Below are 21533 nucleotides of genomic sequence, written 5' to 3'. Positions count from 1 at the left end.
AACTTTGCGACGGTTTACAAAGCTTGTCCAACTATATCGAATTAACTAAACATTGAGTAAGTCTCTTATGAGACGGTCTCACGAATCTTTATATATGAGACGGGTCAACCCTACCGATATTCAAAATAAAAAATAATAGTTTTAGCATAAAAAGTAATATTTTTTATGGACGACTCAAATAAGAGATCCGTCTCACAAAATACGATCCATGAGACCGTCTTACGTAAGTTTTTGTCCTAAACTTAATTATTTTAACAAGTAAAAAAAAGAGTTAAATATTAATATTAAATTAATTTTTGTTCGAGTTATTCAAGTGTATTACGGAAAAATCAAAGAAGCGTCTTAATACATAAAGCTTCTTTCTCGAGTCTAAGATTCTAATATCAACTTTACAATATATGAAGCTTGCATACACAAATTATAGTATTATACTACACACACGCACATATTTTTAATATATAATTATCATTATTTGTACTATTTATTTTATATTATTAAATTTGAGTTAATTAAAATAATTAACTTTAGATGTAATGATGTTTTAATATTAATATATATATATATATATTAATAAAATGCTAAAATTTTGATGTAAATTATTATATTTGAGTAGATAGTCTTTATCATCTAGACATTATTAATTTGCAAGTTCTATTCTTACTCGTGTCTTTTTTTTTTATATTTATTTTTTTAATTCATATATAAGAATGACAACGTAATTTCTCATTATTTTTTTAATTACATTTTGGTTCTCGTGTAAATATAAATCAAATAAATTATAAAAATCATTTTACAAGCACGTGTTTGGACTAAATATTAATTAAATATGTATAAATCAGGATAGAGTATGAGCAAAGAGTAGACTCGGAAACAAGAGCAATGCACTAAATTTAATCTTGTACGCTGAAGATATAAAAGTAGCTCTAGCGCCCAGAGAACTAATCAAACTCAAAAGGATGACAACGGAAAAGAAAGATTCAAGTAACGAAAACAAGGAATCAAGGATTCTCATTGCTGACCAAAACGCCAAAAAGCTTTTATTGATCCTACCACGCAAGTAACTGAATTTTTTTTAAAAAAAAATGTATATCTTTATGCATTTTAGCAGAGGTGATGAAATCTACGGTGCCCCAGGAAACGAATTAAGACCAAAATTCAAATTGTAAAAATCAACTACAAACTGATTCGAGTCGATAACTCTTGCTGCCAACGAATGATTTTACTCGAAAAAAGCATGAAACTGATTCCTTGATTCTCGTAGAAAGAATAGAATCACCTGACCCAAATGACGCCCGCGACAACAATTGAAACTCAGAACCAATATGGTACCTATTCTATTCTCCAACAGTTAATCCGAATCCGAACTTGTAATCTTTCTTACGGTGATCTATCTGCAAGATATAATAGCAGAACATGTCGACAATTGATGAAGTGACAAAGGGTAAATGGAGATAGATTCAAGAAAATAAAAGGAAGAAGTTGTCGCGTGTCAATCCTCACCTCAGCCGAAAGAAGAAAATTAAGACCCATACTAAACCGCTCTTCCAGCAAAGCAGCCACAACACCGTTGGAATCTATCTTCCCTCTTAAACGACACTGCCAAAGAATTGAGATGTATTAGTAGGATACATATGGAATCGTATTTTCTTTATCCAACGAATCTAAAGCTAGTAAACTGAAACATAATACTGTGTTATTGAAATTCAAAAGGTTAGATCGCATGAGTCCAGTCATGATTTCACCCTATTCTGATCTGACCAATCATTAAAGATGTAAAACATGTTGAAGAAAATTCAAAATATATTTACATGAAATTGATATTAAGGATTGAATTGGGCCCATTGCGGACAACAATGCTATGCACAAGACTGATTGTTCGGCAATACAAGCAGTTAGATTGTTTCTAGTCTAATATAAATTAACACGATAGATATGATGCAGATGTTCTCAGCTGATAGTATGAATGATAATTCTCAGACAAGGTGATGGTTGCAGAGGACCTTGGCTTAAGCAAAGTGTAAGATAATCTGAAATCATACACCAATATAAAAAGCAATATGCTCAAACACAATTTTTTTTTAAAAAAAAAAATCTATTTGACACAGTAAATACAACATAATAACAATACAGTCATTGAAGTTGCATTGAGTAAACAGTATTCATCTCTGTTGAATCTACAAATTTCTTCCTCAAAATAAAATATATTCATTTTGATCTGCACTTGACTAATCTTTTTTTTGATAGGAAACTAAATTTATTATAATATTATGAAATTACAATATGAGCGTGGATGAGCATTCCACGACAACAGTACAGCTACATCAACTCGAAAGTACCCCGTCGTTACAAGGAAACACTAATTTCATGACCAAATAAATTTGAAGTCCCTCAATAAATCTGAAATGCACAAGTGGTCGAACTTTTGCAAGGTAGTTGTCCAAGTTGCGACTCTGAATTTGATGTTTTCCCATAGTTTGTCAACAGATTCTGCTTTTTCTTCAAAAATTCTTCGATTTCTCTCCAACCATATCGACCAATATATGCCGTGAACGATCATGCACCAGAAATCGCTGTTTTTTTTGTTGAATGAGCCTCCTTAATTCCAATGAAAGAGTTCTTTAGCATGCCGCGGCATAACCCATTGTATACCCAGCTCGTTGCAAACTTTAGCCCAAATCGTTGTAGTGAAGGACCAGTGTAGAAGTATATGATCCTGATTCTCCTCGTGCTGTCGACATAAGCAACACCACTGCGGTCTTAAAACACAAGTCTTCCACCTTCTTTTCACTGAATCACACGTAGGCAACTTCCCCAAGGCGACGATCCACGAGAAAATCTTAATCTTGTGTGGGACAGGAACTTTCCAAATGGTATTAAAGAAATCGAACAACGGAAAGGTGGAAATAGGGAAGAAGGAGCAATAAAAAGATCTAACAGAGAACAAACCTGAAGGGTCCCCCCTCCAAACTCTAACATCCTCAGTACCCCTCTCCAGTCTGACCCTCTCTAATACTCGAAGCAAGTTAGTGAACTCTAGAACCTCAACCTCACTAAGATTTCTTCTAAATCTGACATCCCAAATGGTCGAAAGACTATCCCCACTATTGACAACATCAATGAAATGACGAATGGGTTCATTGGTAGAAGTACAAATACGAAACAAAGATGGAAATCTCAATTTAAATGACGTATCTCCCTCCCAGACATCCTCCCAGAACCGAATGATATTCCCCTGTTTAGGCACTCCCCTGATAAGTTGATGAAAAGCCAGGTAAGACCGAGAAATACACTTCCAAGGACTTCTAAATGTCGCCTTCTCCGCCAACCCCAAGTCCCACTTGTTTTCCTGTTTGCCATATAAACTCTGAATAATTTTTTTCCACAAAGACCCCGTTTCCACTGAACTTCTCCACCACCATTTGCCAAGAAGAGCCTTATTCCTGAGAGTAACATTCCCCAATCCCAACCCTCCTTTTTCCTTTGGTTTACACACATGTTTCCATCCGACGACATGACAATGCTTTTCCCCGTCACCACCATCCCACAAAAAATCTCTCATAATTTTTTCCATTTTACTGGCAACATTTACCGGCACATTGAAAAGGGACATGAAATAGGACGGCATCGCACTTAGCACGGCCTTTATCAAAGTTAGACGGCCTCCTCTCGATAGAAAAGCTTTTTTCCAAGTCGCTAATTTCTTTGACATCTTCGAGAGGACGGGTTCCCAGAACTCCTTCTTAGTTGGATTATGCACTTGACTAATCTAACTCCTTGGATTAGCCACCAAAATTATTATCTAAAGGTTTAACATCAAAATAAGAGTGTCATCATAAGGTCTAGAGTTCGCAAGTAATTCAATGTCAGAAGCAACTAAGATTGAAGAAAATGAAATATTTGCTGCATTTGTTTAAGAAAACCCGCTTCTGATTTATGTTACACATCCAGCCACCATAGTTTCTACACAAGTCCAACAAAACTTTCACATTAACAGAAAAATTCATTAGAATTTACTTGCCCATAGGCATATGTAAAAAGTTGACAATATAAAATGGTAGAATAAGGTGATATTGCCCATACTCATAACCAATTGCTCCTTGAAATTAATACAAAATTATGAAAGTAATCGAGCACTCTCATCGATAAAATAATTTAGTTAGAAAAGGGATGCATGGTTATGATAGTAAACCAGTAAACAGAAAGTTGCGATTGTATTTTACATGTAAAATCAGATGCTAAGAGAATAGGAATATGTTCTAAAATCTCTACGACTCTCTCAATATGACAGGTATAGGGAGATATCCATCATAAAAAAATATACAGATGTTTCCACGACGCATAGGCCACAAGGTTGAAAAACCTTCATGTGAGAGAAGAGAATGAAAGGAAACAAAAGCTACTGCACAAAAAGGTATCAATTGTATATCATATGATTACAAGCATGAAAGCTGGAATTCATCTTTAGTTTACTATGTAACACAAAAGAAATCATATTAACCATAAAAATTAATATACAATTATGAATATGTGAGTGGTCTCACAAAACTAATCATCAACCAAATAGCTGAAACACCAGAAAAATTCCAGCTGTCTTTTCATATGTTCTTGATAAGATTATCTATCGGATAAAGTATGCCTATACAACGTGGACATAACGGAGCCTCTTTTACAAGCACAGATGCCGTCGCCTAAGATAAGTCAAGATTATTATATCCACACACACCCAAAAAAAAGGAACTGAGCTCAGGAAACTAGCACCAGACTGCAGAGTATTGAGTGACGAAACTTAAATTAGTAGAACGAGAATAACCTGCCGAAGGATATAATCATAACCAAAGCTAGCCGTGGCATCCCTGGACATATAGTTGTACATGAAATCCGATGCAAGAGAAACCTAAAAGCAAAAGACCAACGATGATCTGCCAGTAGCAAGAGACAAGCAAAAAAAAATTAGACGTAAAAGCTTATGCTATGGACTATACGCTAATGTTACCTTCTCAGATACTTTTTGCACATAGCCTAGAGCAACCATTCCAGTGCTAGCAACTTGTCCGGTTGCAACCTGCATGAGATATAAGTTAATTGCGCGCCCTGCCCAAGCATCAGTAACAGAGAAAAACAGCAAGTAAAACTTTCCGAGTTTGGTTCTGTTCAACATATTGTCATTTTCAATACAACTGTGACGTCATATAACAAACAACTTGGTAGTTCTTATCGTAGTTGTCAAGGGTGCAAGGCACACTGAGGTGCACAAGGGTCATGGATCCTGAAGCGCAAAGCGAGGCGCGTGCCGCACGTGCCTTACCAAAGCAAGATGCACATTTTTAAATTAAAAAAAAATTATTTATCTTAGAATAATTATATTAAAATATGAAATAGTTATGTCACATCCTAACACAAAACAAAAAATAATTAATAAATTCATAGTAATTAGTAACATGATTAAAATTCTCCAATCATCCAAATTAAGTTCATCTTATTCCAACGAATCATTGGAGTATCCAGAACTTTCGAACTTGTATTCTTTTTGAACTTCATCATTTTCTTAATCAACATCAATTTCTTATTCTTCTACATCCAAAATATGTTAAATCACTCTTTTTCTTGTTGTTTTGATATAGATGTCTTAACCTTGTTCTTCTGTTCAAGGCTCTCTTCTTCTGATTCTGATGTTGGGGCATTGGGTTCCTAGGGTCAGAGGCTTGTTATATTCTTCCGAGTGCATGGGCTTGCCTAGTGAATCGCTGCTCCTAGGATGACTGATGACTCCAGGCGCAGGGTCCTCGCTTGGCAGTGCCTCTCGCCTTTAAGCACTCGCCTCTGACAACTATGGTTCTTATCAGATGAAATCCAGATTAGCAGTCCTAAGCATCTGTAATTATGTCTAGCAGTTCCAGTTGGCTGAAATTCTTTGATTATCATCTGCTTGTTTCTCCACCAATTCAACTGGTGCTTTATATTTTAATTCACAGGGTCAGAGGCCTGTTATCCTGTTATTCTTGTTACTTGGAAGAATATCTAGTCAAATGAATCAAATTAAGTAAGTTAGGTAAATGAATTTTATGATTTAAAATTCATTCAATTTCGATTTAAAAACAACAAAATAATGCATACTTCATCCATGAACGCTATTCAGCTATTACATACACAGTATAGAGAAGCATTGCTCAATTATAGACTGTAGACAAGATACGAGAATATAGTTTCATGTGCAAGGCCACCTCTCTTCACATAGACACAAGTTTACTTATACGTAGGCAAGTGCTAATGTTCTAAGATTCCAGTTTCACTGTCCCTTCAACTCTGTTGAAAGCCTTTAAATATACCGAATGGCATTTATGACAGCATACAATGTCAGGCAATAAATATAAACCAAGCTTCAATGAAACTAATTGTGAAACTACATAAAAAAAATGTTGGTAATGAAACTGAAATGAAAAATCCCAAACCAAAGCATGTATATGAAGAAAGAGTGAAAGACCCAGTAAATAGTACCATCTTGTCGGTGTTGTAACGTGCAGCATAGCCAATGCCAGATTTTCGATGCTGACCAGCCCAGAATACTTCGCCACCCAATGATAAATGAGGACTCACACTCTGCAAACATAATGATCGACTAAAATTCAATCCTCTATAAATGCACAACATCTTTGATATTTTTTATGCTTGAATTAATCATTGTGATCACATAAAAGAGTTGAGAGATACATCTGAGAGGACATGAACTTTCATCCTTTTTCTATAACATCCAATTGGATGCCTACTCTCGGTATGAAGAGATTACACAGACATTAATTTAAGCTATATAAGTTGCCATCCGATTAATGAAAAACTAGACGGAATTTCTTTGAAATCATTGTCCAGTTGTGCCAAAAGTACAACTCATTATTTGATGTTCTCCCATATAAGATATCAAGCCTTATATTTCATTAAATATCCAATTATTTCTTTCTTTCCATAGTTCTTTTTTAAAGTGCTAATATCACTATTTTATTTGGGATATATATATCCTTTGGCACACAATCCGAACATATATGTTAACTTTTATATAGAATATAATTTTAAGTGTGTTAAATTTTTATATAAAGTGTAATTACATTGCCGTAATTTTTTAAAATATTAATTTGATTTTTCATTTTATTATATTTAATTTTTGGGTAGATAAATTTTATTTAACCATTATTAAAAAGCCACATAATAGGAAACCCACATTTGGTGATCGAGAACACCACTTGTTCTTTATGTATAGCATAGAATCAAATCATTAACCTGGATGTAGCTTGCACCAAATAAGGCACCGTTTCCTACTTGAAATTGAGTCCTATAGTCAGATCCCTGCACATTATTTGGCGTACTATTAGCATCAACTTTTTAATTCAACTAAACACTGGCATTTATTGTACTCTTGGCCTGCGAGGAGTATGGAGCTGGACAAACCAAAATCTAAATCAAAACAACACACAACCACCGCCATCCAAAAAAAAGGTAATCAAATGATCGATATGCCTATTTACCTTATAATCAAAATTGAACATGCCGTGCGACATATGCGGCTCATTCGTAAGCTACACAAAGAAAGATCGAGTATTACTTGACTTCATGATATGAACAGATGAAGGAGAAAACAGCAAGTCTGCATACTTGAGCATTTCCCTTAAGTGTAAGGTTCTCAGACAAATCACACTTCAATCTTGCATTTAGTCTACCATCAGTCATCACCCTCCCAAAGAGCATCAACTGAGAAAAACCAAGTAACCTTCTCATGGTCATATCAGGTAATCTCGCCATAGATTGAAAATGTAGAGTAAATCAGTAATGCACCTTTGGGTCTATAAAGTTGGCACCAAATTCATAATGAGCGGTGGGGATTTTAATAGTTTCCGATGACTGAGAAGGAATTTCTGTAGGTCCCATCATCACACTGATGGCAATTACAAACCAAATAGTATTTCACAACACAAAAACAAAAAACAGAAATTCCGTAGAGAATAAACAACTAAGCCACCTATGACTGAGAGAAAATTTCTGGTTTAGTCCTTTAGTAAAATCAAAACGCATTCCCTCAAAAAGCTCTGGCTTCAAGGACACTGCCAATAACAATAAACAAGCTCAGCATTTTTAAAAACAGAATCTTTTTTCACAATTAGATCCGCCATCCAAAACACGAAAAATACGGATGAGTATGACAGTAAAAAACTGACTAAAAGCTTCGCGATGTATTTCCTCATATGGAATGGGGCAAGGCAAATCTAAGTAATCTACTTTCTTCTGCTCCATGGAGGTTGGATACGACGGTGGCGGGGTAGATGCGGCAGTCGGCGGAGGAATTAGAGTCGCCATAATCTAAAATCTTTTCCAGAATAATGTACGAGAAGAAGATTGATGATTAGCTGATTCCTTCTCTTCTGCTGCTGCCGAGATACCTCTCCCCTCCGCTGTTAAAACCCTAAACCCATTACCCAATCAGGCTTTGGTCCACTTTACACATTTTTTATTTTATTTTTAAAAAATCAGTAATCTTTGTTTGAAAATGTAATATTTTTCATTTTATATGCTCATCTTCTTTCTTTCTTTTCATATTATTCTAATTAAAACGAAAAAGAAATCTAACTATAAAAATTTAATTTAATTTATTAAATTTATTAAATCAAGATTTGAGCACATTATGGCTCAAGAAATAGATAATGATAATTTAATACATAAAAATACATAAAACAATTTAGTCAAATGATTTCATGGTCTTCATAGATTTGATTTTATATAATATATATATAATTTTGATATACTGCACACCTACCGTGCACACCTACGTGAAATATATATATATATATATATATATGTATATATATATATATATATATATGTATGTATATTCTGTCTTGAGAAGTTCTTCCATGATGTAATCAATCACTTCTAGCTGAAATTTTTTAGCACAATTTCTAAAAATCTCACGTGGATGAATTTATAAATCTAATATAAATCCCAACTTTGTTGATTTGAATCGATATATATTTTTTAATCCAAAAAATATGAAAAATTATATTTGTGAGATTTTAGATGCACCAAAAATTGACTAACAGCATATTTTGAGAAAGAATTTTAAATTATCAAAATTGTGATGTGGCCAATTCCATCCCTCTATGTATTCACCTCAAGGTCGCAAACCTTCACTTACTTTAAAGTGTCGAGGGAAAAAAAATTATGGATACAATGTTTAACAGAGAAAGATCAAAGCAAATATTTTGTAGCTTACTTGACAGATTCTTGAGAATAAAACCCTCCATTAATAATATATAAGCACATGATATGGATAAATATATTCGAGATCTGTGCAGATATATTACATCAGAACATGCAAAGAAGGTTAACAAGCAGAGAGACAAATTCTATGGCTCAAAGGCCTCCTGAATCCAGCAAATTCAAGTTTATCACCATAACAAATCTTCACTGGTTTTAGTGTTTGTCATAGCCCAGAATTTGCATTGTTCATTGCCTGTTGGAGTTCGCTCGATAAATCCCTCCGCAAACCACTCGAAACTGTTGGCTGCATTATATGAAACAATTAAACAATAATCAATACTACATGAGAAAGGGGATGGAGATTTTTATCTTCAGGTTGGAGTTGAGCGATTGCAAAAATATGTTCCATGATACCAGATGAGGAAGAAATGCTTGGCCCCAGGCTGATGCACTCTTCTTTGTGTACAAAACTGGTCTTTCTAGTACACACGAAAAAATATAAATACATTAAAATGGAAGTAGGACAAAAATCAAATATTTCAGAAGATAAGTTAACAGATAATGATAACAACTAAATTTCTTCATGACAAGCAAGTCTCCGACCTTGACAATCATAATATCTATTAAATAGTTGAAGAAGGCTGAAAGTGATAATACCAGGATGTTGAGCTGATATTTTAATGGTGAAACTGTAAAGATCTGTTACAGCCTCACAGGATGGTACTAGCTGAAATCTCAAATACGATATGTGGGTCTTACGTAATTAGATGAAGCCCCACTAATAACTACACAGTTGGCCAATTCCTAATGATGTATATTTCGATACTCTGAATGCAGTAACCACAAGGAAAAATAGAAAGTATCATCGATAATCTTCAAATGGATAGAATCACGTTTATCAATGACTCCATTAGTAAACCCTTGCACACAATGCATGCACATAATTAAATTTTAACATAAAATATTAATCTTATAGATAATAATTTTTTGTGTGAAATATAATGAGGTTAAAATACTTTTTTATTTAAAATTAATATCTGAAGTTTTCTTCTATTGTATTTTGTTTTATTTTTTAAAATAATAGTATCGCGGGGAAGGGTATTTTGGGGAAAAAATTCGGTATGTCACAAGAAACAAGAGGGAGTTATGCTCGGGGGTTCTAGCTTTATATATATATATATAGTATAGTAAAATAAAAGAATGATAACTCTTAAATTGAAGTACAACTATTGGCAAAAGAAAGGTAAAAGTATCACTTACTGCCCAATTTTAGCTCTCAAAACCATACTTTGACTGTATTCTGTATTCTAAAGAAAATATAAAATTAACCCACAACTTCCAAGATTTAAAAAAAAAGCTCATTTTTATGCATAAGCAAGCTAACACTTGACCTTTCACACCTGGACTCTAATTTTTTCCCGCAGCATTGGTGGTTACTGGATGGAAGAAATCACGAGAAAAAATATCCTAGTTATTACAAGTAACACGCACTACCGTTGACAAAAAGTTCAACTTAAGCCTAAGGTAAAAATGCAAATTCCAATTCACAAAAAATCTGAAATGATTAGGAGGCTTCCAAAATAGACTAATTCACTAAATCTCTTACTCTGCATAGCAAATTGTTATCATGCCGTATTTCCTGAATCAGAAACATTTTATTACCATACTGTATTTCCTGATCACATACTTCAAACATCAAATCAACAAATCCAACAGAAAAGGAAATTGCTTGAATTTCAATTTTGGTTGAAAAGTGAAAACGTATGCTAGATTGTAAAATTAGCCATAACATATTTTCCTGTGAGAAGAATTCATACGCAAGCATAAACTAGGTCATTAAAAATATTCAGCAGTTCGTGAACTCACCGACTGAATCTTCACCCAAATTGTTGTATGCACTCATAACAGCTGTCCAACCTGCACCAAGAAGTTAAAGTTGAATTAGTGAAATGGTCAAACCTCGTACCCTTTCAGACACATAAGAATGTAGCACCAATATTAGCTCCAGAAGTAACTAAAAACAAAGGCAGTAGCCGTAACTCACAAGTTGCATATGCCTGGTTTTATTTCCAATCAACAACAGGTAGATCCATGCATGCAAGAACATGGAAAATTCCTGAACACTTTGCTTTGTGGTAATAGAGTCCAACATTTAATTGTACAGACAATAGCACCTCTATTTAATGAGGTTTCAAACATAATGCTTACTAAACTCTATTTTCTGGTTTCAGAATCAAGGGTGAATCAGGTCAATAGACCTAGAATGAGCAATGGTGCATATCACTATGCATGTGATATGAGATCCATTTGACAGATTATACGGAGAAGGGTTTTTTATATAGGAAAGTCTCCAACAATTAAGCAAACCAAGGCTTATTTCCATGAATAGATGATGACATTGCAGTTATTCTATATCTCTACTTTGGTTTCTAAAACAAAGGCTTAAAATGATAAAAAGATAGAACCTAAATCAAGCATGAAAGCCATCAACCTGGCCTTACTTTGAGGGTCAAGGGAAGACAGAGCTCAAGTTGGGTTATCAGTCGACTATTTCAATGATAGCAGGAAATATTCAAAACACGTGTAATTTCAGAAAATAATAATTGAATGAAACATACGATTGTTCAAAAGCTGAAAAGCCTCACTGTCTGAGCATCCATGCAAAGGAATTAGTCTCGAGCAATGAATTTCACCAGAAAGTTTGTTGACACCAGCATCTCCATGATCGACCATAGAATTAGCTTTCGTAGAACTAATGTGGTTTTTCTCTCCATCATTAGCATATGTACTAGCCGGTTCTAGTCGATCCGTAGAATCACATCATCAAAAGTGTCATGAACGAAGACAACTGTAAAATAATTTATCTACACAATTCTAGTTGGATACCTTGAATCGGATGAACTATCCTTAAATTTAGATAAATTACATTGTATTCTAATGCCATGTGATCCAATCAGTATCTCATTTCAGAGTTATGAATGTAATTTTTTTTTAAACCCACCCAACCAACCCCAGCACTAATGGACATGGAAAACTAAAGCTATATCAATGTGCTGTCAGTGGAAATTAAATAGTCTCTGTTCTTCCACAATTCAGTCGACTTAAAAAAATGAGTTGCCGTTAGAATCCTCACACCAATTGCAGTAGTACCGAATAATAAGCTGGTTTACAAAATATTTGTTAAGACTCAAAAGATCAAGCTCTACTTGGGAGAACTGGAAACTATGCCACTCCTTTTTTCGCATTGATGGATTCCATAACGGCAGCTTTCAGAACTTGAATTAAAAACAGGAAGGATGATCAATAAATAAATTACCAAAAGAAGAAATTTCCAAGAATTGAACATATGAAAGTTAGACGCATCGGATTAAGATAGAGTTGTACTTGAGCAATACTATCAAGTATGATTATCAAAACAAAAATTCAAAATATGCGTCAAACTACCATAAAGCTGAATAAGAAACATGTGATCGCTTGAGACACGAAAGAAGATAGCGAATCTGTAAAAGACCAAAAATTAAACGTAATCTACACTTCCAGCAAACTACCTCCTACGGACTTGCGTCTGCCGAGCAACCGATTCCTGCATGAGATCAATCCATAATATTATCCCCGACTTACAAAAAAACCGCAAAAATGAAAGAGCGAAGCTAAACGCAGATAGGAGAGGTACAAGCATCCAACTAGTTCTTCGTACCGTTGATTTGGTGGGGCGTAGCGCTTGACGGTGGCAATATTGACGGCGGCTGCCGAAGAATCAACGCTCGGGATTTCCAGCATTCTTCGTCCAATCCTTCAAATTTACCGCCACCGCCAACAACGCCCCCACCGGGAGTCGAATTCGTGGAGAAGAGAAATAGGAGAGGGGGAATTTTGATCCCAACCTGGCGCTTTTTAGGACCGTCGGATGTACGGAATCCTCCGGCCCCATCATTAATTCATATTGGTTTTGATTGAGACAATGAAGCTATTTATGACAAACTCATATAAAATTTGGTGAAACCTTAACCCGATTTTTATTTATAATGACAGGATTAATTAATAAATTTATTTTTATTTTTACATATTTTATTTAATAATAATTTATTTTTTTATTAATAAAATTAAAATGTATTTGAATATTTAATTTTGAAATAATTTATTTCGTAGAATTTAAATTTGAATATTTAGATGTTATGTTTGTTTATTTTATTTTAATATTTCATTTTGTATTCGTTAAGATTAGTTAATTAATTATATAAGAGTTTATGTAGTTTGTACAGCACAAATATATAATTGAAATGATATTGAGAAATATATAATAAATTAATTTTAATTTTTTAGTTTTTTAATAATGTGAATAATAATTTTAAAATCTTGATTTTTGTAAAAGATAATTAAGATTATTTTAGTAAAATTTTAACTTCACATTCAAATCTTAATTTTTTTCAAACAAGAAGTAATTCTAAACAGAATTTTTAAATTTCAAACCAAATAGAAGATGAAATTCTAAATCCATGAATTTCCAATTCCAATTCTACTTTCAAATCCAAATTCAAATCCAAAATTTTAAACATTCAAACACACCCTAAAATTTCAAAGATATTATGAATTATTTTTTAAAAATAATAATTTTAAATACTTTGTTTCATGGAACGACTCAAGTTTAACAGAACCAAAATTATATACATTATTTTTTTCATGTATTGATTTATCATCTTTATATCATCATCAATCATCTCACAATTCTTTCGGGTTTATCGTGTGAAGGTTTCTTTTTCTTGAATTTTTCATGTGGTTTGGAAGTTGAGAAACATTTGCCTCTAATGCATGAGTTTGTCAAGGTTAATGGTGTTTTTTTTCAAAACCGAATTGGCAATACCAAAAAATATAGATTTACGTGCATTATTAAGAAGCTTCAGAGAATTGAGCCAACAAGAAAGGTCATTGAGTAACCAATCTAATACAAAATTAAGTTGTGACATAAAATACATAAAGAGCTGCCAAACAAATACTGAAATCTGAATAATGGAAAAGAGCCTCAACATAATAACCATAATATAATTTGGATTTCGATATTTCAAGTGCTAAACAAAAACAAAACAAAAAACAATCACCTCAGGTACATGAGAAGGGTAATTAAATAAATCATTACATTGTATCACGAGATATTTGGATAAATGCTATTTCGAGTAAGATCGATGCTTCATATGTATCAATGGCATAGACAGCAATATACAGTCCGAACACATGTACAAACCAATCGAATATATCGGCAGCGCAAAGGTCTCGATTCATAATCAGAACTTTCGAAAGACCAAAAATGGACAATATCCGGGCGCGGCGCATCGAAAGCGCATATATGTTTCAAATAGAAGAGTCCAGTGTTATTTCAATCAAACGGTTGGGAGGTAGCAGCAGTTCAAAGACGAGACTTTGTGACACCATTTAGAAGAGCTCCTCTGAGTTGAACTTATTCCAGGCTTCCTATTTTGGCTCATTATTAAACTCAAGTTAATGAAGCATTCCCTCAAAGGCGATGCTCATATATTGGCATAGAAAACTTCAAAAACAAGTAAAGTTTCAATTTTGTCTTTGTTTCATGGGCTATATAATGTGTTTCAGCCCTTCATGTAAGTGATAATATGATTCAGAATTTTAATCACATAGCAGTTCTCCAACAATCACCTTTCGCCCTTTTCGCCAAAATATTTCCAAATTTCTAATCATATCCAATTTTGGATATATAGACGAAATAATTAAATTTGATTACCATAAAAGATTAATTAAAATAAAATTGTTTGCGTAACTAAATAAACTATTGAATGACATATTCCTATTAATAAAACTTTGCTGGAATAATATTATTTCTCATTTCACCATGCTAGGCTTAACACTGAACAAACCCACGTACGCATAATGAAGAATTAAAAATAAAAAAATTTGAAATTAAGAATTTGAAAAAATAATACCTTGAGCAGGTCAAAAACCTTTTCGGCAATGTACTTCTGTTGGAGAGTAGCGCCCTTTTGCTGCACCTTGTCAGGGTGAATGCAAAGAGTAGCTTTCCTATATACTTTTTTGACAGAGGCACCCATGATCAAATCCGTCAATGAAACAGGCTGCCAGCCACATTCAGGCCAGAGCACCTGTCCATCCAGGAAACAGTTCACGACTTTATAAGAGGCGGGATGATTTTAAAAAAAACCAATGCAGTTTAAACCCAAATTTGATTTCACAGTGAAAAAATCACACTCATATATCTGTGAGAACGACAGCCGAATGAAAACTTGTGCGCCTAGATAGTGTCAGATTCTGTACATAAAGAAGAAAATTTGACGCACATATTGCAAAGTTGACAGAAGAGCACGTAAATTTCCTTCTTTGCCAGCAGCCCAACGCTTGATTTCACTATCTAGTGTTTCAGAAATCCTCTGTAAACAAGAAAGTCCCAGGTTAGACAGGTAAACAATATGGTCACCATATGAAGTACATTCTGATAAATCGACTGGAGCACCTTCAACTTAAAATGAGATTTAAGCTGAAGCCAAAATTATTTTAAATCCTGAGGCTAAACAATGTTTTATATTGCTGTTTTTTATCCACCAAAATTTTTTTTTACTTAACATCAGGAATGAAGATTTCTAAGCTTTTTTTTTTATGGCACAGCATAATCCACAATCTGAGTAAACCATAAGCTGAAGTTCAAGAAGTCCATGACAAGAAGAATAAATAGAACATAGTTTTCCTATTAACTGAACTAGGAGTAATACGCATCTGGTTTTCAACAAATTTATTTTGGTCAATAGACATAGAAACTATGTAACAAATAAGAATAGGAAGCAAAAAATAAATAAAAAACAAAACAGACAACAAATCAAAATTCAATTACAGAGCATATTATGTTATAAAATTCCAACCATCTAGCATGATCCTAGAGTTCGAACAAAAGAGTACTAATTTTACAATGAAGTCAAGTCCAAACCAACATCCACAAGTGTATTAAAAAAAAAAAGGCAACAAAAAGAAAGGGAAACCATAAAAGACAGCGTCGAAAGAAGCACTGTACTACTAGAATACAAAAGGGCAAAGGACAAATAGGCACTATATGTGCAGGATGAAGGCATCAAGTGGTAAGTAATCGATGGTCTCACATCCTTCTCATGTATACAAACCAATAGAATTCAAGGAAAATATAAAATGTCATTGCTAGCCAGTCATAACCACCAATAGCATTGACCATTCTGCAGGAACTTACATGTCTTTCTTCCTGATCCCTTTGAGCTTGAATGTCCCTCTTATTCTTCTCAGCAAGTGCTTTAGCCTGGGCAAATGTGGATTTGGATCATATAATTGCAACGAAACAACACATATAGAAAATCAAACAACAGGAACTGCTAAATATACTGGCGAAAAATAAAATTATCGTTTATGAGATGACAAACTTACCGCTCGCTCCTGAGTACGTTGTTCGCGCTCCGATCTAGCTCTTTGTCTTTCTGCAGTTTCCCCTTCGACCTCTTGGAATTCTCCAGATGATGGGGCAGCTTTGAGGGAAAAATCATTCAGAGATCAGCACAGGAAATCAACAGCCACAGATGTTCCACAACATTTTGATTCTAAACATTATGCTAAAGTCAACATACCTCCAAAAATAGAAGATAGATCATCGATGATATTAGTAGTGGATGAAGCTTTCTTAATATTGGACGACACACCACTGGACATCTTCTTTGTAACTTCAGATGCTCCCTTGTTCGGAAATTGCTGATTGAACATAGAATCCTGAACAAAAAACAGAAATAATAAATAACAGAAAACTTGATCATGTAGAATACAATCACATGAATTTAAAAAAAGTATCTCACAGTATCAGTACAAGCACTTACAGTTGGATTTTCGTGTGCCCTTGGTACACTGCTTGCTCGACCCATGCCAAAAATGGAATCAAGATCATTATCATTCATCCGCTGATTTGCTTTTGTAGCTGCAGCCCTTTCTCGGGCGTCTGCAGCAGCTCTCTCCCGAGCCTCAGCTGCAGCCCTTTCAAAAGCAGCCCTTTCAGCTCGACGCCTAGCTTCGGATTCAACCTTTGCTGCAGCAGCTTTATTTGCTGCTTCTTTTTCCCTAGCTTCAGCAGCAGCTGATCTCTCCCTAGCTTCAGCAGCAGCTGATCTCTCCCTGACTTCAGCAGCAACCCTTTCTGCTCTTTCTTTAGCTTCTGTAGCGGATGCCCTTTCCCGGGCTCCTGCAGCAGCCTTTTCTGCTCTCTCTTTAGCTTCTGCAGCAGCTCTTTCCCGGGCCTCAGCTTGTGCCCTCTGAACTGCTGCTCTTTCACTTTTTAGTCGTGCCTCAGCTGCTGCTCTTTCACGTGCCTCAGCTGCTGCTCGTTCACGTGCTTCCCTAGTAGCTCTTTCCACGGCTTGTCTAGCCTTCTCCCTTTCAATCTCCCTCTCCCTCTCAAGTCTCCTCTTTTCTCGCTCTTCCTCTTCCTTTAGTTTTTTATCACGGTCCACCCTCTCCTGGGTTTCCCTGAGTTCTCCATCCTGACAATCTTGTTCCTCTCTTTCAATCTGCACTGATTCCTTATTTTTTGCAACCTTCGCGTATTCTCTTTCACGTACTTCCTTAGCGTATCGAAATTTAGCCTCAGCTTTATCCATAGCATCCTTCATAGCAGCTGCAGATGCAGCAGCTGCAGAGAAGGTATTTGCTTCTTCATTGGAATGAAGATTGGTGCTTTCGTCAACGCTGTATCTGGAAAAACCCTTGGCAAAATCCTCAAGTTCATCAAATTGTGAAACTGTTTTACCCTGGGCAGCAGATGGAGTGAGCTTGGGACTTTGAGAAGACTGAGTGTAACTTGGAGGTGAAAAGAAATCACCATTCTTCTTGTTTGAACTTGAAGAAAAGTAACGTGTTTCCAATTTTGTACCTTGCCGAGGAATAGGAGGAGGAGGTCGTGATGGAGGCGGAGCATTTGTTGGTTGCGTGAAAAGGGGGATTTCTGATACAGTTAACCATATTTCATCGTATTGTTGTCCCTGCCCTGATGATGAATAAGCCATATCAACCTCTGTGCCTGTTTCATGATATATATGAGATGAAGTAGTTTGACCAGAAGATTTCTGGAAATCAACTGAAGCATTTGGCACATCAAACAAAGGAGGTTCCTGGAAGTGGTCAAGAGGAACTTTCTTTTCCATATTTCTCTCTGAATTCCCAAAAGAGGAGTTTCCCTTCGGTTCTCTGGTTGTACCAGATTGTGATTTTGTTGATCTCGAGGGACTAACATCCTTCCCTCCAATTTCCCTTTCGGTGGAATATGTGTGCAAAGAGTTTCCAAAATTTAGTGGATCTAAGTCATCAAATGCTTTACCACTACCGGATGAGACTTCAGCACTTGCACTCCTAGATTTTTCAGACTTATTGGTTTCCTTCAGTGGATCTGTAAATAACCTGGACGATGAAGAACCTTTGGCTGAAGTTGATTCCAAAATGACAAATGGATCATCCGCCACACCAGGCCTTTGCTTTGAACCAGCAGCTGGTACAGAGCCCCAAGTTGACTCTGGTATTGGTCTGTTCACAGAATGTAACAGAAATGTTGACAGTTCTTTTATAGATGTAAAATACTTAAAACATGAAATATATTTTTGATTAATCAATTTATTCCTTCATCCGAAGAAAGTATAACTTCAACACTTAAGACTCGGAATTAGTAGTCTCCCCACTACAATTTCAAATGCACATAAAATGACAGAACAAAATATCACCAGCCAAACAAAATTAGAGAACTTAGAGGCATTCACTCTTAGATTAAAATAATCGCAATTAGGTGGTTAAGAGTTTAAAGTTTAGGACCCAACTGCAACAACATGAAGATGGATATTCAACTACACTCACTACAATACAAACATATCAACCTCGGACATACTAAACAAACATCTAACAATTTAACACACCATCAAATTATTTGATTGCCAAAGAAGCGATCTTCTTGATAGATAACCAATTTTTTTCTCCTGAATCACGTCTCAAAATTCAGCCTCTTTGATTTCCTTCCTTCCAGCTCATATCACCTCCACCAGAATCCGGATCCAAGACCCTTAGCAAGACCTGTTTTAATTTCCTCTATCATTACCAACTTGCTCTAGGATAGAAGCACACAGTACCATGGTTGAAATATGAACCAAAAATTAGCACAAGTCAACAGACTTGATGCTCAACAATCTATCCACCGACTTACAATACTTAATTCCTATGGACGTATCTAGTGGAGATCTACACCGTCATCAAATTACTATTAGAAAATTGTAGAATAATGAGTTTATAGAACAGTGAATAAAAACATGGGTAAATTGATTGAGATTATAATGTAGTTATCTCAGAACAACTTGGGCAGTTATTTACATGATAAATAGAGAAAGGGAAGGCAAGAGGCTATTTACTTCAATGAGCTCTAATTATAGACCTCAAGCTCACTAGCCAGCAGTCAAGAGTCAAAAAATGTTAAACTTCTGAGCTGCTTGAACCATTAGCACAGGCACTGTGAACGTACAACTTCAATGTGACAAAAGTGTTTTGAGTAGAGACCACAAAGATTTATATCACTAATTCATGCATACTACTCTCATATTATATGCCTTCGGGAGTGTCTTGCGTGGTGATGCAAGAAGGGTATTAGAACTAAGCATGAAGATCATTAATTCCATAACCAAAGATCTGTCAACCACTCTACATAAGCTAATGATAATATATTTGCATAAAGGCCAATAGCCATGTCATATACTAATGCTATTTGTTATAGCCTTGTGTCGAACATTTAACTACATTTCCCAAACTAATACATATCAATTCAAGATCAGCATATTACTGATTGAAAAAAAAAACAACTGAACAGTTCATCATTAACCAGCACAACAATAAAATAGTACCTGTCTCCAGTAGCAGAACTGCTGCTTCGAAACCTGTCTAACAAATCGTCGAAATTTTGTGAAGCTGAGGTTTTCTTAGCACTACTGCTTTTGTTGGTCTTCTCAACCTTTTCATTTCTCGTCACGTTCCCCAATAGATCATCAAAATCCGTATGATGGTTTTTACTCTTATCTGTACCCAAAGAGTCGGTATCAAACATCGCCGTTGTAGTTGCAGGTTTGCTTTTCAACCCTGGCAACCCATCAAATATGTCATCATCGTATACCGGCTTATCATACACAGGCAGCGACGATTTCTTACTATTGTTATCGTTGCTCTTTTGCTCCGACGATTTGAAAATTGAATCATAATCGAAATCATTCATAGCCGATTGCCTGTTGCTGCTAGCATTGGACTTTAAGCTGGAGGAGAACTTGGAGGGGCCCCCAAAAACGTCGTTGAACAATGGTTCGTCAAAGGATGATTGGACGGCAGGACGGGAACGATCGGCGGGGTCGGACCTCATCGGGTTCGATTTTCCTCGAGGCCCAAACCCGAAATCTCGTGCCAGCATATCCAGGTCATCCATTCGTCAAATCAAATCAACACTACACCAGCAACGGTAGATCTAAGCCAAATATTGCCCCAGCAAGCAGAGCAATCGTAGAGAATAACCGGATCCGAAATTTCGAAGGAATCGAAACAAAATATCAGTTCAGCTAAATCAATTTGAGCTCGATTACAACCGCCCAATCACCGATTTTTCTACAACCTGGGTTATGGATTGTGCTATAAGAAAATGAATCCGGAATTATACGTGTCCAAACAGAGTGTATAAAGGAGAAATATGGAATTCGGGGACTCTTACTACACGAAATTTGGAAAGAGAGGAGACAAAAATTCGATTAGGGTTTTCTAACTACATCCGTTCCCCGAATTCTTCTCCCCGATGGATTCCAACTTTTTCTTCTTCTTCTTCTTTTTTTTTCTCGTTTAAATTTAATGCCACATTTGATTGGCCACTTGTCTCATATTTGCAAAAAAACCCTTAAGTTTCTACATATTTCTAACCAGTCTTTAGATTTGTCAATCAACCTAAATATTCTATATATATACATATTTAAAATTTAAAGTCCACACGTTTCCCAGAATGCAACTTTTCTATTAAGATCAATAGACTAATTACAAGAATCCTCGTTCTTGTTCTTGTTCTTGTTAATATCAAATTTTTCCATGTTATTAAAAAGTATTTGAAACCGAGTATGGCATCATTTCGTAACACATAGCGATGGTATTGTCTAACTAACTTGCTTGATTATAAAAAATATTGTTTTTGGTTACTTTAGTCGAGTTTTATTTATAACGGTATTTTTTAATATGCTCGTCTTACGTTGTTT

At 35.2% G+C, this 21533-nt stretch overlaps 3 protein-coding genes across 6 annotated transcripts; all 3 read right to left on the bottom strand.

Annotated features, from left to right (window-relative positions):
* Positions 1 to 1078: 1078 nt before the first annotated feature.
* On the bottom strand, positions 1079 to 8475 carry LOC142549793 (mitochondrial import receptor subunit TOM40-1-like). The gene is made up of 11 exons (XM_075658951.1): positions 8202 to 8475; positions 8006 to 8087; positions 7822 to 7921; positions 7642 to 7737; positions 7515 to 7565; positions 7270 to 7335; positions 6496 to 6597; positions 4994 to 5062; positions 4811 to 4894; positions 1501 to 1596; positions 1079 to 1391 (listed from the first exon to the last, which is right to left on the bottom strand). The coding sequence occupies exons 1-11, from the start codon at positions 8338 to 8340 to the stop codon at positions 1335 to 1337; spliced, it is 942 nt and encodes a 313-aa protein (XP_075515066.1). The 5' UTR covers positions 8341 to 8475; the 3' UTR covers positions 1079 to 1334.
* A 786-nt stretch (positions 8476 to 9261) lies between these two features.
* LOC142549777 (uncharacterized) lies at positions 9262 to 13165 on the bottom strand. 4 transcript variants are annotated; one of them, XM_075658912.1, is made up of 6 exons: positions 12938 to 13150; positions 12789 to 12823; positions 11859 to 12038; positions 11107 to 11157; positions 9655 to 9719; positions 9262 to 9544 (listed from the first exon to the last, which is right to left on the bottom strand). In XM_075658912.1, exons 1-6 carry the CDS (start codon positions 13018 to 13020, stop codon positions 9464 to 9466), a joined length of 495 nt encoding a protein of 164 aa, XP_075515027.1. In that variant the 5' UTR covers positions 13021 to 13150; the 3' UTR covers positions 9262 to 9463. The 4 variants fall into 4 exon arrangements, with proteins under 4 accessions (XP_075515027.1, XP_075515056.1, XP_075515047.1 ...); XM_075658941.1 differs by lacking the exon at positions 11859 to 12038 and having other exon boundaries at positions 12938 to 13165; XM_075658932.1 differs by lacking the exon at positions 11107 to 11157 and having other exon boundaries at positions 12938 to 13155.
* Positions 13166 to 14266: 1101 nt separating this feature from the next.
* On the bottom strand, positions 14267 to 21121 carry LOC142549772 (auxilin-related protein 1-like). The gene is made up of 8 exons (XM_075658898.1): positions 20157 to 21121; positions 17109 to 18801; positions 16866 to 17004; positions 16669 to 16766; positions 16478 to 16543; positions 15564 to 15653; positions 15192 to 15368; positions 14267 to 14706 (listed from the first exon to the last, which is right to left on the bottom strand). The coding sequence occupies exons 1-8, from the start codon at positions 20723 to 20725 to the stop codon at positions 14668 to 14670; spliced, it is 2871 nt and encodes a 956-aa protein (XP_075515013.1). The 5' UTR covers positions 20726 to 21121; the 3' UTR covers positions 14267 to 14667.
* Between the last annotated feature and the right edge of the window lie 412 nt (positions 21122 to 21533).

Source organism: Primulina tabacum, chromosome 1, assembly GCF_025594145.1.
Source record: "Primulina tabacum isolate GXHZ01 chromosome 1, ASM2559414v2, whole genome shotgun sequence".
NCBI classification, from domain to species: domain Eukaryota; kingdom Viridiplantae; phylum Streptophyta; class Magnoliopsida; order Lamiales; family Gesneriaceae; genus Primulina; species Primulina tabacum.
Note: the sequence above shows the minus strand (reverse complement) of the source record. Positions and strands in the feature narration are given on the sequence as shown.